Source organism: Clinocottus analis, unplaced genomic scaffold (genome assembly GCF_023055335.1).
Source record: "Clinocottus analis isolate CAN_PGR_092001 unplaced genomic scaffold, fCliAna1.0.p SCAF_17, whole genome shotgun sequence".
Lineage (NCBI taxonomy): Eukaryota > Metazoa > Chordata > Actinopteri > Perciformes > Cottidae > Clinocottus > Clinocottus analis.
Window position 1 is genome coordinate 1,910,767 of NW_027175898.1, and position 13,001 is coordinate 1,923,767.

At 41.0% G+C, this 13,001-nt stretch overlaps 1 protein-coding gene across 1 annotated transcript; it reads left to right on the plus strand.

The window, feature by feature from the left end:
• Positions 1–4,807: 4,807 nt before the first annotated feature.
• utp25 (UTP25 small subunit processor component) lies at positions 4,808–11,973 on the plus strand. Its single transcript, XM_068580524.1, has 12 exons — positions 4,808–4,941; positions 5,585–5,624; positions 5,921–6,098; positions 6,186–6,419; positions 6,562–6,650; positions 6,741–7,151; positions 7,704–7,920; positions 8,014–8,216; positions 8,569–8,751; positions 8,965–9,074; positions 9,921–10,166; positions 11,223–11,973. Exons 1-12 carry the CDS (start codon positions 4,841–4,843, stop codon positions 11,476–11,478), a joined length of 2,268 nt encoding a protein of 755 aa, XP_068436625.1. The 5' UTR covers positions 4,808–4,840; the 3' UTR covers positions 11,479–11,973.
• The last annotated feature ends 1,028 nt before the right edge of the window (positions 11,974–13,001 follow it).

A 13,001-nucleotide genomic window follows, 5' to 3' on the forward strand; every position in this document is an offset into this window, starting at 1 on the left:
TAAAGAAATTACTCAACTAGTAAAAGTAATCAAAGTGTCCCTGAAGTCCGACGTACACATAAGTATGAAAAGTACAGCTGAAACTAGTTGATCGACAGTAATTTATTGACAACGGTTTGGATAATCTATGAGGTTGGTTTTTTTCAGCAAAAATGACCATATACCAGCTTCTATTGAGGATTTGCTGCTTTACTTTGTCAAACTGTATAGCAAATGGAATATCTTTGGGTTTTGGACTGTTGGTTGAACGAACCAACAGTCTCTGACATTAACAAATGATGAATCAATTAATCATGGAAAGAATTGTCAGAATAATCGAAAATGGAAACCAAGGATCAGTTGTTAATCAAATGTTTGCTGAAACCAGTGTACTGATCTGCTGCAACGGAGAAATGAGAAAGACGAACATATCAACCTCTTAAAACAAAGGCAGGTTTATATTCTAGTTGAGAAATGGATACGAAATAATCTGAAGCATTCCCAATTTACCAACATTACAAAATACTTAGAAAAACATGCATGTTCACTTAATTCAGCAATTCACCATGTATCAAAATCATGTGAAATTCTGGTCACAATTATACTCACAACATCTTAAAAAAAATACAAAAATCATTTTCAGAAACCCATTCAATGTCTCCGAGGGTTAAATGCACATATTCTTCAGCTAGTTTGTTTAGTTTAAGTGACAGGTTACATGCTTTTAGTGTGTAGAGCGCATACATTTGGAATTGGTTCATGAGGTTGGTTTCAGATGAGTGCACTTGTTTGAATTTAAAATTAATTCCAATTACATTAGAGTGAATAGCATAATTATTTTATACTTATATCTGAATCAAAGAACTGGACCGTAAAGCATAATATGGCCATAAATAAAGACACGCAAGGGTTTGTTTTAATCATACACTTGAAAAGTAAGCGAAATGAAGTCCTGGTGCAGAACAAACTGAACAGACAATCTTCAGCCACGTGAGCTCTTTCTTCCTGTTGTCCACATGGTGTTAAAGTGCTCCTTCCAACTGTTTTACTGTTTTTCCCAGGGTCTCCTTTTCTGATGACGAAGGGAACTCTTAAAGGGAAAGAGAATACAGGTTGTGACTGAACAAGATGATACTCTTTTGGATCATCTTCCATCATTAGATCAAGAAACAGCCTCTAACAGCTTGAACCTTCCACTTGTGTTAGGGGTCGACGACGCGTTTCAGGTTTTAGATACATAAAAGAACCACATGAAATAGGTTTATTACATCAAGGCTTTTTGACTTTGTCAGAAACCTTTATTTCACTATATTAAAAAATGCTATGGTTGAAACTATGAACTTTGTGTGGTTAGGGTCAGTTTCGACCCAGTTATAAAAATAAGATTGGTTTGATTGGTTGTTGTTTTTTTACCTTGCAAATCGATATTTTGGGTTATGACTAGTTCTGCTTTTCATTTTGTGTTTGCAATAAAGTTCCATTGTTGAAAAAAAATGTTTTAGCCTTTTTCTTGAAGTAAATATGGGACAAAATTAACCATAACATCATATATGTTCCTGAGAGATGTGTTCTAATACCCTTCAGTAATAGTCAGGTAACACAACAACCTTTCATTTATTAATATAATAATACCATGTTTTTTAATTGAAATCGAGGGGTATCCTGACAAAGAAAAGGCCCAAAGGCCCACACCAAAAATAATAAAACATACAACAATATGTTCATGGATAAGGAAGTCTAACAGGGTAACAAAAAGACAAGAAACAATTTGGATGATTGATAATTGTTTTGAGTGTATTTTACAGCTGATTTAAGACATGGGTCAAAACCGACCCGTTAACACATGAGACGCTAACAGAACGCAGGAGGAAGGTTAAACTAAAATAACCAGCAGGTGTTCCACCTGACAGCTGAAGCTACTCACAGAGTACATGCTGGAGAGGTTGTTGAAGAGCTCCTGGCCTGCGCTCACTTTGTTCCTGACTCCTCGTACGGTCCCGTTCTTGCTGCAGATATTGATCCGTGTGTGGCTGCAGCGCGTCTCTCTCTTGGCACTGGCGTACAGGAGCAGGTCATCGGGTTCGCAGCCGTTCGCGTCCACGGTTGTCTCCCCCGCCAGGCCGTTCAGGTGGCTGTTGGCCTCGCTGTCGGCGGGAGGCGAGCTCCCCTGCTCCGCCTCTGGGCTGCTGGTGCCGTCCGAGTCCACCGAGTCCGACACTGAGCCGCACCAGGCCGCTTCATCCTTGAACACCTCCGCCAAGACCCGGCCGCTGTTGGCAGACGCGACTCTAAACCGAACTGTTTTCCCAGCCTTCTGTTTCTCCTGTTTCCCTTCGGGCCCCTCCATTGCAATACAAGACCGCTTTACATGTTTCACGTGCCATTCAGAAAAGCCTACAAGCCAGAGTGGTCTGCACTTATCCAACAATAATATCCCCCATTGACGTGTCAGAATGGGCTGAAAATACTCCTGTGCACGAAAACTAGACACCCAAATGGTTAATAATACATGAGCTTCTGTCATGGTAACAGCTAAAACAGGCAAACAGTAAATTGATATTACCATATGTTCAATAATTGATCAAGGTTAGTTTTCAGACAGCAGATAGACTACAGGCCTGTCTTTTACTTTCAACACGTACCCTTAAAGCACTACAGATAACCTGTGCACTTGGCAGCAACCTCATGTTCACCTTGCTTGCCCCTGAATATAATATAGTCAGGGCCATAAATATTTGGACTGTGACACAATTTGCCTTATTTTCCTCTTTACACGACCGTACACATAAAATGATGCAGTCATTATGAAGAGTACTTTGAGCTTTAATTCAATGGACATAACAAAAACTACACATTACCCGTTGAGGAATTACAACCATGTGAACACAGTCCGCCACATTTTGAGAGTCTCAAAGGTAATTGGACAATTGTCTTACAAAATGGTTTGATGTCATTACAAACCACTCGTTATTTAATGACTGGAAGGTCTGAATATGATTCAAAATGTTGAATTTGCATTTGGTAGAATGGTTCATGCTCTCAGCATGAGAACCAATGAGGTGTTAATGCAAGTAAAGGAGGCCATTGAATAGCTGACTAACACAAACCTATCAGGCAGATATGAAACATTAGGATTGACTAAATCAACAGTGTGGTACGTTGCTAAAAAGAAGGAACGTACTGACAAGCTCACCAACACCAAAAAACCTGGAAGACCACTGAAGACATGTCGAGGAGATGGAGCAGAATTATTTCCTAGTGATAACATGTCGTAACATGAATACTGAGTTCAAGACTACTCTGGGGGAGGCGTGTCCTTGTCAAAGTCTACAACCAAGAGATGAATTCATAAATGTAAATGCAGAAGGTCAAACCACTGGTGACACTGAAGAACAGGACGGAGGGATTAGACTTTGACAGAAAACATCTGAAGGAGCTGGATCAGTTTTAGATGAAGGTTCTTTGCAAGTTGAAACCAAGATTAGCTTGAACTTGGGAAGAGGAAAGTGTAGAGATAGAAAGGCATGGCTGCTGATCTGAAGCAAACATCACCCGTTTAACATGGTGGAGACAGTGGTATGGCATGGGTTTTTTGCTGCCAATGCAACCAGGTCACTGGTGTTCATTGATGATGTCACAGCTGATAGAAGTAGCAGGATGAGTTTTGAGGTGTTTAAGGCTTTATAACTTCTCAGATTTAGCCAAATGCTGCACAACTGATTGGATGGAGCTTCTCAGTGCTGATTGATAATGACCCAAAACATACTGTGAAAACAGCTAAAGGCAAAGAAATGTAATCATGGGCAGGTCAGTCACCTGATCTCAACCCCAAGTGAGCATTTTCATTTACTTCAAATAAAAGTGAAGGAAGAAAGACCCACAAACAAGCAACTGAAGGAGACTGCAGTAAAGGCCTGGCAACGCATCTCAAGGGAGGAAAGTCAGCGTTTGGTGATAATGTGTACGACTTCAGGAATCATTGACTGCAAAGTATTTTCTTTATCATTATATTCACGATTACTATTATGTTTGTCCAATTACTTCTGTCCCTCTGAAATGTGGAGAACTGTGTAAAAATGTCGGTAATTCCTAAACGGTTAATGCGATAGTTTGGTTGTACCAATGCAGATAAAGCTGAAAGTCACAATTCAACCACATGTTGACTCATTATTTTAAATCCTATGCAGTTGTGTAAATAGGCAAAAGTAGAAAAAATTATGCCACTGTCCAAATACTTATGACCCTGACTAAATATACACACACACACACATATATATATATATATATATATATATATATATATATGTGTGTGTGTGTGTGTGTGTGTGTGTGTGTGTGTGTGTGTGTGTGTGCAAACTGTCTTTTAACTTTGATTTTCTTTTGATTTTCTTGTGTTATATATATATATATATATATATATATATATATATATATATATATATATATATATATATATATGTGTGTGTGTGTGTGTTTATTTTGTCATGTGTCTGTTTATTATATATATATATATATATATATATATATATATATATATATATATATGTGTGTGTGTGTGTGTGTGTGTGTGTGTGTTTATTTTGTCATGTGTCTGTTTATTATTTATTATATATATATATATATATATATATATATATATATATATATATATATATATATATATATATATATATATATATATGTGTGTGTGTGTGTGTGTGTGTGTGTGTTTATTTTGTCATGTGTCTGTTTATTTTAATACAAACTGGTACCGAACTGCACTCATGTAATTCACCACCAGGCCTGTAGGTGGCAGACAAACAGCTACTGATTCACCACCACCGAAGAAGCTGGCGGAGCACACGTGCAGCACAGTGTCAACATGGGGAAAAGGAGTCAGAACAAACAGCTTTTCACTACTTTAACCAAAAAGCAGAAGAAACACTTGAAGGACTTCGGAGAGGAGCATCCTTTCCACGACGTGTAAGCAGTGCGGACCTCAAGCGGTGTGAAATGAAAGATGAAGCTACTTCCATGTTCACTGGGCTAGCTGAGTTACCTTCGAGACACATACAGTGTTAGCTAATGTGTGTTATTAAACTATACTGTTCGTAGGAGCTGAACCGTAACGTCGTTGACACACCCGAAGTGTGCTTTTCTCTAAATTGCAATATTTATGAATGAAGTTGTTAAGAGCTCTTAATTTCGACTTTTGTCCAAATCAAATCAAAGTCTCCCAACTTAAGCTAAAAGGTGCTCAAGGATGATCCCGTGCTGTTGGTAATAACCTATTTATGAGCAAATTGGCTCGCAGCAGAACGACGACAATGAAGTTGCAAGAGGAGGAAGTTGACTTACACGTGTGCACTAGACAAACAATGATACAATTATTTAAAACACTTTAAAAGATGTACCACATTCAGCTTTTAACCCATTGTCCCAACATCCTAAACCAATGCCTCATTATCAGTTATGTGTCAGTAGTTCTCGGTATGATCTAATAGTAAGCTGTCCAAAAGCAGCCCAAGGACCAAAGTTTTCTTAAAGTCAACTTTGTGGTATTAAGAGATGGTGTTAGTTATCTACCTGACTACATTTCCCTTCGTCTTTTTGTTGTTGTTGACAGAATCGGTGCAAGACCTGAAAGAACTGAGATATTGGAACTGGTAAGTAGCGCGTCACAATTCCTCATCATGGATATTATAAAGTACAATTCATGTGATATGTGATCAGTCACTGCACAAAGATTAAGTGCTTTCAGTGGCAGTGGACCTCCTGCCAAATATCATATATATATATATATATATATAGATATATATATATATATATATATATACACACACATACATACATAAAATTGCATGTTTTGCCACCGAGTTGTTGTTAAACTCCAGTTTTGTATTGTTTTACCCATGCCAATGTTCCAAATTTAAAGGTTTTATGCCCTTCACCTCTGTTACAGCCAGCGAGCCCACTGCAATCAGACGTTGAGTCTGATGAGGAAGAGGAGGAGGAGGAAGCAGAACAGAAAACTGCTTATCAGAAGCTTCTTTCTACTCTCACCCAACCCGCCAGTAATGACAAGAGTGAAGAGGAGAGCACCGACGAGGAAGATGAAGAAGAGGAGCTTATTGATGAAGGTGAGTTGTTTATTTCCATCCCACTTGAGAACAGTGTGGGCCAACATATTGCAGTCAACTGAATGTTGTTATGTTTTGTTATTGCAGGAGAAAGTGATGGAGTTGGTGACGACAGTGAGCGCAGCGATGAAGAGGAAGGGGGAGAAGACGAGCCCAAGGATGCATATGAGGCTGTGACTGAAGCAGCAGAAGGGGAGGAGAAGGAGGCAGGCGATGAGTTCGTAGACGAGGAACATGAGACCCAGTTCTGTCTAGAGACTGATTTCCCCGACGGAGGACAGGAGGACGCTGAAAGCACTACAGAGCAACAAGACAGCAAAGGTACTGCTGCCACGGCTCAGAAAATTCAGTTCAAATAGCCATTTTGTTTTTAAATGAATGCTCTGCTTGTTGCTCAAGATTAAAAGTTGAGGGATGTGATTTGACTGCGGTGTGTCTGACCTTTTTTTTTCTGTATGCGCAGACATGTTTCTGCAGCATCTAGACACAGAGCTTGGGGAAGAGGATGTGCAGAAGATAACATCTGGCAGCAAAGCCAAGGCTCAGATCAAGGTATTAAATACAGAATTCTGTGAATTCATGCAAATGACTTTAAATTGCAGCTGATGTGTCTTACTATCATTGCCTTTTTCACACATTTAGTGGCCAAAATTGGACACTTTACTCTGCACCTTTCCCCTGGAGAGGTTTGGAGCCATTGGCCCACAGAAAGACACAAACCTGCCAGTGTTTCACAAAGTTTTGGAGGCCCGCTGGAAGAACCTGAAGCAGACCTCCAACCCTAAAGGGCTGGTTAGCGAGATCAGCCCCCTGCAGCTTGAGCTGCTAGCTCTGATGGGATCTTACAAGGACCTCTACTACCCAGAAGCCTGTCCTCTGACCCAAGGCCCTCAGGTCTGCAGTACTTACTGCCTCCACGTGCTCAACCACGTATTGAAGGCCAACTCCCGGGTCCTCGCTCACAACGCACTGCTAAGGGAGCAGAAAATCCAAGCTCAACCTGGAGCTGAGCCGCAGGACGAACCCAGAGACCAAGGACTGACCCGGCCCAAGGTAAAGTACCAGTTACGTTAAGATGCACATTTTTTACACTGTCCTTCGATTGCAAATTATGCCAGTTTTTAGTTTCAAATATCAAGAGTACTGCAGCAGGACACATACTGTGAGTGCAAACTATTCATGTTAATGTGCAGGAGTCTGGACCACTGTCCTCAGGCTGGATCATATTTCAATGTGTGTATCCCATCATGCCTCAGATGGACTGTGGATTTTGTAGTCGCACATTGAACAACTTAAGAAATCATTGTTTTGGTGTTAAAATGTATTTGTCGTAAAGTAACCTTTTGGGTAAATAATTTGCTGTACTTGCTGCATACGAGTATCCCTGCATGTGTGTGAGTAGAATAAACTACATTCCACCTTGAACATAATCTAGCCCAGCAGTCATGTCGTATGCATGAGTAATCTGAGAGGAACTCCTTAATTACATTAGTTGATGCTCCACCTTTTGGCAGCGTGCTTTCCTCAGTTGTTCAGGTACCTTAATGTGATCAGCTATCATCACTTTTCAAAACCCTGTTCTAATGATTGTTATAAATACGCCAGGTCCTGATTCTCGTTCCGTTCCGAGGCGGAGCTCTGCGGGTCGTCCAGACACTCATCAGCCTGCTGGAGACCAAAGGCAAGAAGATAGAGGTCGGCAACAAGAAGAGGTTCAAGGGAGAGTTTGGCGAAGAGGCCGATGACAAGCCGCCCAATCTGCAGAGACCGGACGATTACAGAGCCATCTTCTCGGGCAACGTGGATGATCACTTCAAGATAGGTACGTTCCAGCAAACACAAATTGACCAGATTTTGGACAAACCACCAAGTCTTCTGGTCCGAAGTCTAGTCTGATGTCCTCTCTCCTCGCCAGGCCTCTCCGTTGTGAGGAGCAGTATACGCCTGTACTCCCCCTTCTATTCGTCGGACATCATTATTGCGTCACCGCTGGGCCTCCGTACGGTGCTGGGAGCAGAGGGGGAAAGTAAGCGCGACTTTGACTTCCTCGCCTCCATCGATCTGCTGGTGGTGGACCAGGCAGACGTCTTGCTCATGCAGAACTGGGAACACGTCTTGGTAAGAACAAGCGCCTGTTCGGCATGACAAAGTCACCTCAGGAGACATCTGTTCAGCTGTGTTTTTAGTTTTACTGTTGGGAGGGATGTGGCGCCCTCTGTAGTTAAACAAGTGTTATAATTTAGTTCAACTGAAGCATTGCCGGAGCATTGCACATTTTTAGATTTGAGTTTGACTCGAGGGTGATACTATTTTTGGAATCCGATTGGTTAAAAATAGTCACATTTTTAAACTCTGGAATAAATCCTTTATGGGTAACAATTATTTTTTAACAAACCTGTCAAAAGTTCAAATGGTTGAGGTGTGCATAGAAGTTGGATTTTAAAATAAAAAATTGTCCACCTCTCTGCAGCATGTGATGAAGCACATGAACCTGCAGCCGCTGGACTCCCATGGAGTGGACTTCTCCAGGGTCAGGATGTGGAACCTGAACAACTGGGCCGGACATTACCGGCAGACGCTGGTGTTCAGCTCCATCCACGACCCGCAGATCAACAACATCTTCACCAAGCACTGCGCCAACTACCGAGGACAGGTACTCATTAAAGTTAACTATTATACCTCTGGCTGAGCATTCACCACAGACTGTAATTTGGTTGAACACATGACTAGGAGGCAGAAATGATCTCATTGCTTGAGTTAATCCTCAGCGGTCGGAGCAGTACCCACACTAAATGGTTTTCCGTAGGCAGCTGGATATCTTCAAGGTTTTTTTTAAAGTAAATTTCCTGTGTGTTTTTTGTCTCAGATTGCCACGAGGAACATGCCAAAAACAGGTTCCATCTGCCAGGTGCTGGTTCAGCTGCCTCATGTGTTTCAGATGTTCTCCTCTGACAGCTTCATGGACCACGATGCCCGGTAAGGTCTTCCCACATGTGATCCATTAGTCAGACAACAAGATAGACCAGGGGTTTTCAGATGTTTGGGGAGAATATCACACTGGCTTTGATTCAGTGAAGCTATACTGTAGGCTACAACTTACAGCCTCCTTTTGTTTAGAAATCAGCAAATTGACTGCAGGGAAAGTGTGACTGTTAGCCATTAGCGGTTTCTGTTTGCAGTGTATCCATGAATGTACAGACAGCTATCACTGGATTACTTTGATACTGAAGACGACCTAAAAGACAGACATTCAGTCAACTGTTAAGTCCCAGTGAAACTGAAATCAGTGTTTTTTAACAACTTAAATTGTATATCTGAGCAGTGTACAGTTCCACTGGAAGATTTTAAACACATATAGTGCGATACAGAGCTACAGAGGACTGTGGCTCCGCACACAGCTGTCTTGTCGCTAAGAGCTGCAGATGATTGATGGATGGATGTCATATTAGTGGTTGGGGCGAGCTTACATAAGCACACTTTACACACATTTATTATGTTATTATTCTTTGTAGATTTGTTTCTATATATTATTAAATAGGTGCACAATAAAACCTGGGATGTTTTCTTAAAGGGTTAATGTATTTTTCATATCATGTTGACTTCAAACGGTAATCTTCCGCCTCTTTGTGTTTCTGCTAAATCCCTTGTTTTTATATTAGCACATAGCTTTTCATTATTTAAATCAAGGTCTAAATAAAAAAATTAAACGGATAATAACATATGCAACAGATTATGAGATTTTGACAAATGGTTGGTTGATCCCAACAAAATTAAAAGTTTTTATTTTAATTTTATTTCCACTGTTCCCCATCCTGGCTGTAGGTTTCAGTTCTTTATAGAGAAAGTGCTGCCTCAGTACAAGGACTCGGTTATGTCCCACACTCTGATCTACATCCCGTCTTATTTCGACTACGTCCGGTTGCGCAACTACATGAAGAAAGAGGAGATCAACTTTACCAGCGTCTGCGAGTATTCCAGCAAGTCAGAGGTGTCCCGAGCGAGACACTTCTTTGAGAAAGGGGATAAACAGTTCCTTCTCTTCACTGAACGCTTCCACTTCTACAAGAGGTCAGTACTTTTAAACTCCTTTTCTCGCTAAAAGACAATAATTGTTAAGCGGAAGGCCGGCCATGAATACAAATCGATGAGCTTTCTGGTGATATTGATTCCTGGAGTCACTCCAAGGCCATCAATAATACAGGGTTCTTACGGTCATGATCAATGCTTATTTCCAGGCCTGGAAAAGTCCTTGAAAAAGAAAATTCAAATGGTTTGGACTGTTGGTGTATGCACAAATGGCAAAAAAAACAACCTTGAACCTTGATGTATTATATTCATATGTTCATAACGTTCATTTACCGAGATTTCACAAAATGTTTGGTCATGGAAATTTGGTTTAAAGTTATGGAAAGCCATCGGTCAAAATGTGTATGAACCTTGACAGTAAAGCGCTTAAAGTTTTATTACCTTTTTTAAGAGTTAACATGTTACCAATTGCAATAACGCAAAAGATACAGATATCCTTTTTACAGCTTGAGGTCACTTTTAGGTTTTGTGAAGTCAGCATTTAATCCTTTTTTTCTGGTTTATTAATGTCCCGTGATGTGCCTAGCTGTACACTGTAGCATCTTTATTGTAGTCTATTGATAATTAACACACAGATGTATTTAGTCTGAAATTGTACTTCAAATGATAATTTTATTCTTCAAACCTTTCTGAAGGAAAAGAGCCCACAAATGTAACTACCATAGGCAATATTGTTAGTTTATATAATGTTTTTGTAATAATAATAATATATAATGTTCTTGTAATAATGCTGGGAGACGTTTCACACTCAAGACTTTAAGCACAAGATTCTGTTGAATCCTTTATTGTGGAGTTATCAAAATAGTGTTAATCAATAATCTGCAGTATAAAGTAACAACCAGAACTGCTAAAGAAATACGTTATTGTTCTCGACAATATCATGTCTACTGCTGTTACATCATACTTCCATACTCTGGCCGGTATGTCTGTAACGGGTATTAATGACATCCTATGTGGTATTAGATTGGTCCTAAAAAGTCTTGAATATAAATTGTTGAGCCCGGCAATAACTCTGACCTCTCACTTCTTCTTTTTTAGGTACACCATGAAGGGAATCCAGAACCTGATATTTTATGGATTGCCCACCTTCCCCCACTTCTACAGCGAGGTGTGTAACATGCTGGCAGCAGGGGGTCGAGGGGAGGAGGCCAGCTGGACCGGCACTGCCCTCTACTCCCGCTACGACGCCCACAAGTTAGCTGCCATCACGGGAGCCCAGCGAGCCGGACAGATGCTGCACTCCAACAAGACTGTCCACCTCTTTGTTACCGGAGGGGAGGATAAAGCTTCCTGATGGAAGTGGGCAGATAAAAAAGAAACCATGAAACCATGGGAGATATCTACTGTACATTGTTACAGAAAGACCACACTGGATTGAGTTTAACCAGAATGATGATTAATGCAGATCTGTCATCGTAATTTGCCGTGTGACACATCTCAGAGTAACTGGTTTGACATAAGAAAAGTGTGCTACCTTGGTAAGAATACTTTCCATTACATTTCTGACAATAAGCTCAAGGAAAAATGTGTTTATGGGCTTTATTTGATGTGTTGTTGGGGGAAGCTGCTCAGAAACATCAAGCCCCAGAATGAAGAGATCATCAAACATCGTTATATGCTCTATGACCATTCCTCACTGATTGCATGTGTATTTTCAGATTTGTCATAAAGTATATATATTTCATTATTTTGAATATCTTCCCTTTTATTTGAAAATAGTTCATATTTGTAGCAATACGTGTCCTGGCGGTGCCAAAAAGGTTGATCAATATGAGTGTATGATCGTTAGTATGATGGCATACCCAAAATATAAGTGTTTTAAAATGAATTATAGATGTGTTTTCTTTGTTTTCTGGTCAAGTATTTTCGAACATTTTATGCCAGAGGAAGTTGGAGTTTAAAGGGCTAATGCTCTGCCACACAATCTCACAAAAATGTCCTGCAAAATGTACAAATGACGTCTGTCAGAGTGAGAGTTGTGGAGGTGAAACACAAACAAAAGCTGTCAGTTGGTGGCAAAAGGGATAGAAGGTGCGAGGATCTCAGAGGTTTGATTTTATTCACCGCTGGGTCCATCTTACTCATGTGTTCTGCAACTCTAACCTAAAACAACAATGATATGGCCGAAAACAAAAGTTATTCCCTTTTTTAAAAGAGATAAGGTACAAAGCCGAACCTGCTCCGTTAAATACACCCAACCACGTAATAATTAACTCCCTGAGTTGCTGCAAGAGTGACTTTGGCCACATAATTATGGTGAAGGTGCCGGACAGCAACTATGGACGACACGACACAGAAGCTGAGCCTGAAGCGGGAATTGGGGCTGGTGGGAGCCGTGTCCCTCATCGGAGGGACAATGATCGGATCTGGGATCTTCATGTCCCCTCAGACGGTTCTCTCCACCATCGGCAGCCCTGGAGCCAGTTTGGTTGTGTGGGCCTGCTGTGGTGTACTGGTGATACTGGCGTCTTTCTGCTATGCTGAGCTCGGCACCGTCATAAAAGAATCCGGGGGGGAGTACATCTACATCCTCAGGACTTCAGGGCCAGTCGTCGCCTTCATGTTAATCTTCAGCTCTGTGTTATTTGTGAGACCCGCTGGCGTCGCTGGCATCTCGCTGAGTTTTGCTCAGTACGTCGTGGCTCCCTTCTTCCCAGACTGCCCACCTCCGGTGCTGCTGGTGAAGTGCGTGGCTGCGGTTGCAATTGTGGTGCTCGCCACCGTGAACTGCCTCAATGTTCGCTTTTCAATGTCGATCCAAGTGTTTTTTATGGTGGTCAAGGTTCTGGCACTGGCTGTCATTATCATAGGAGGTTT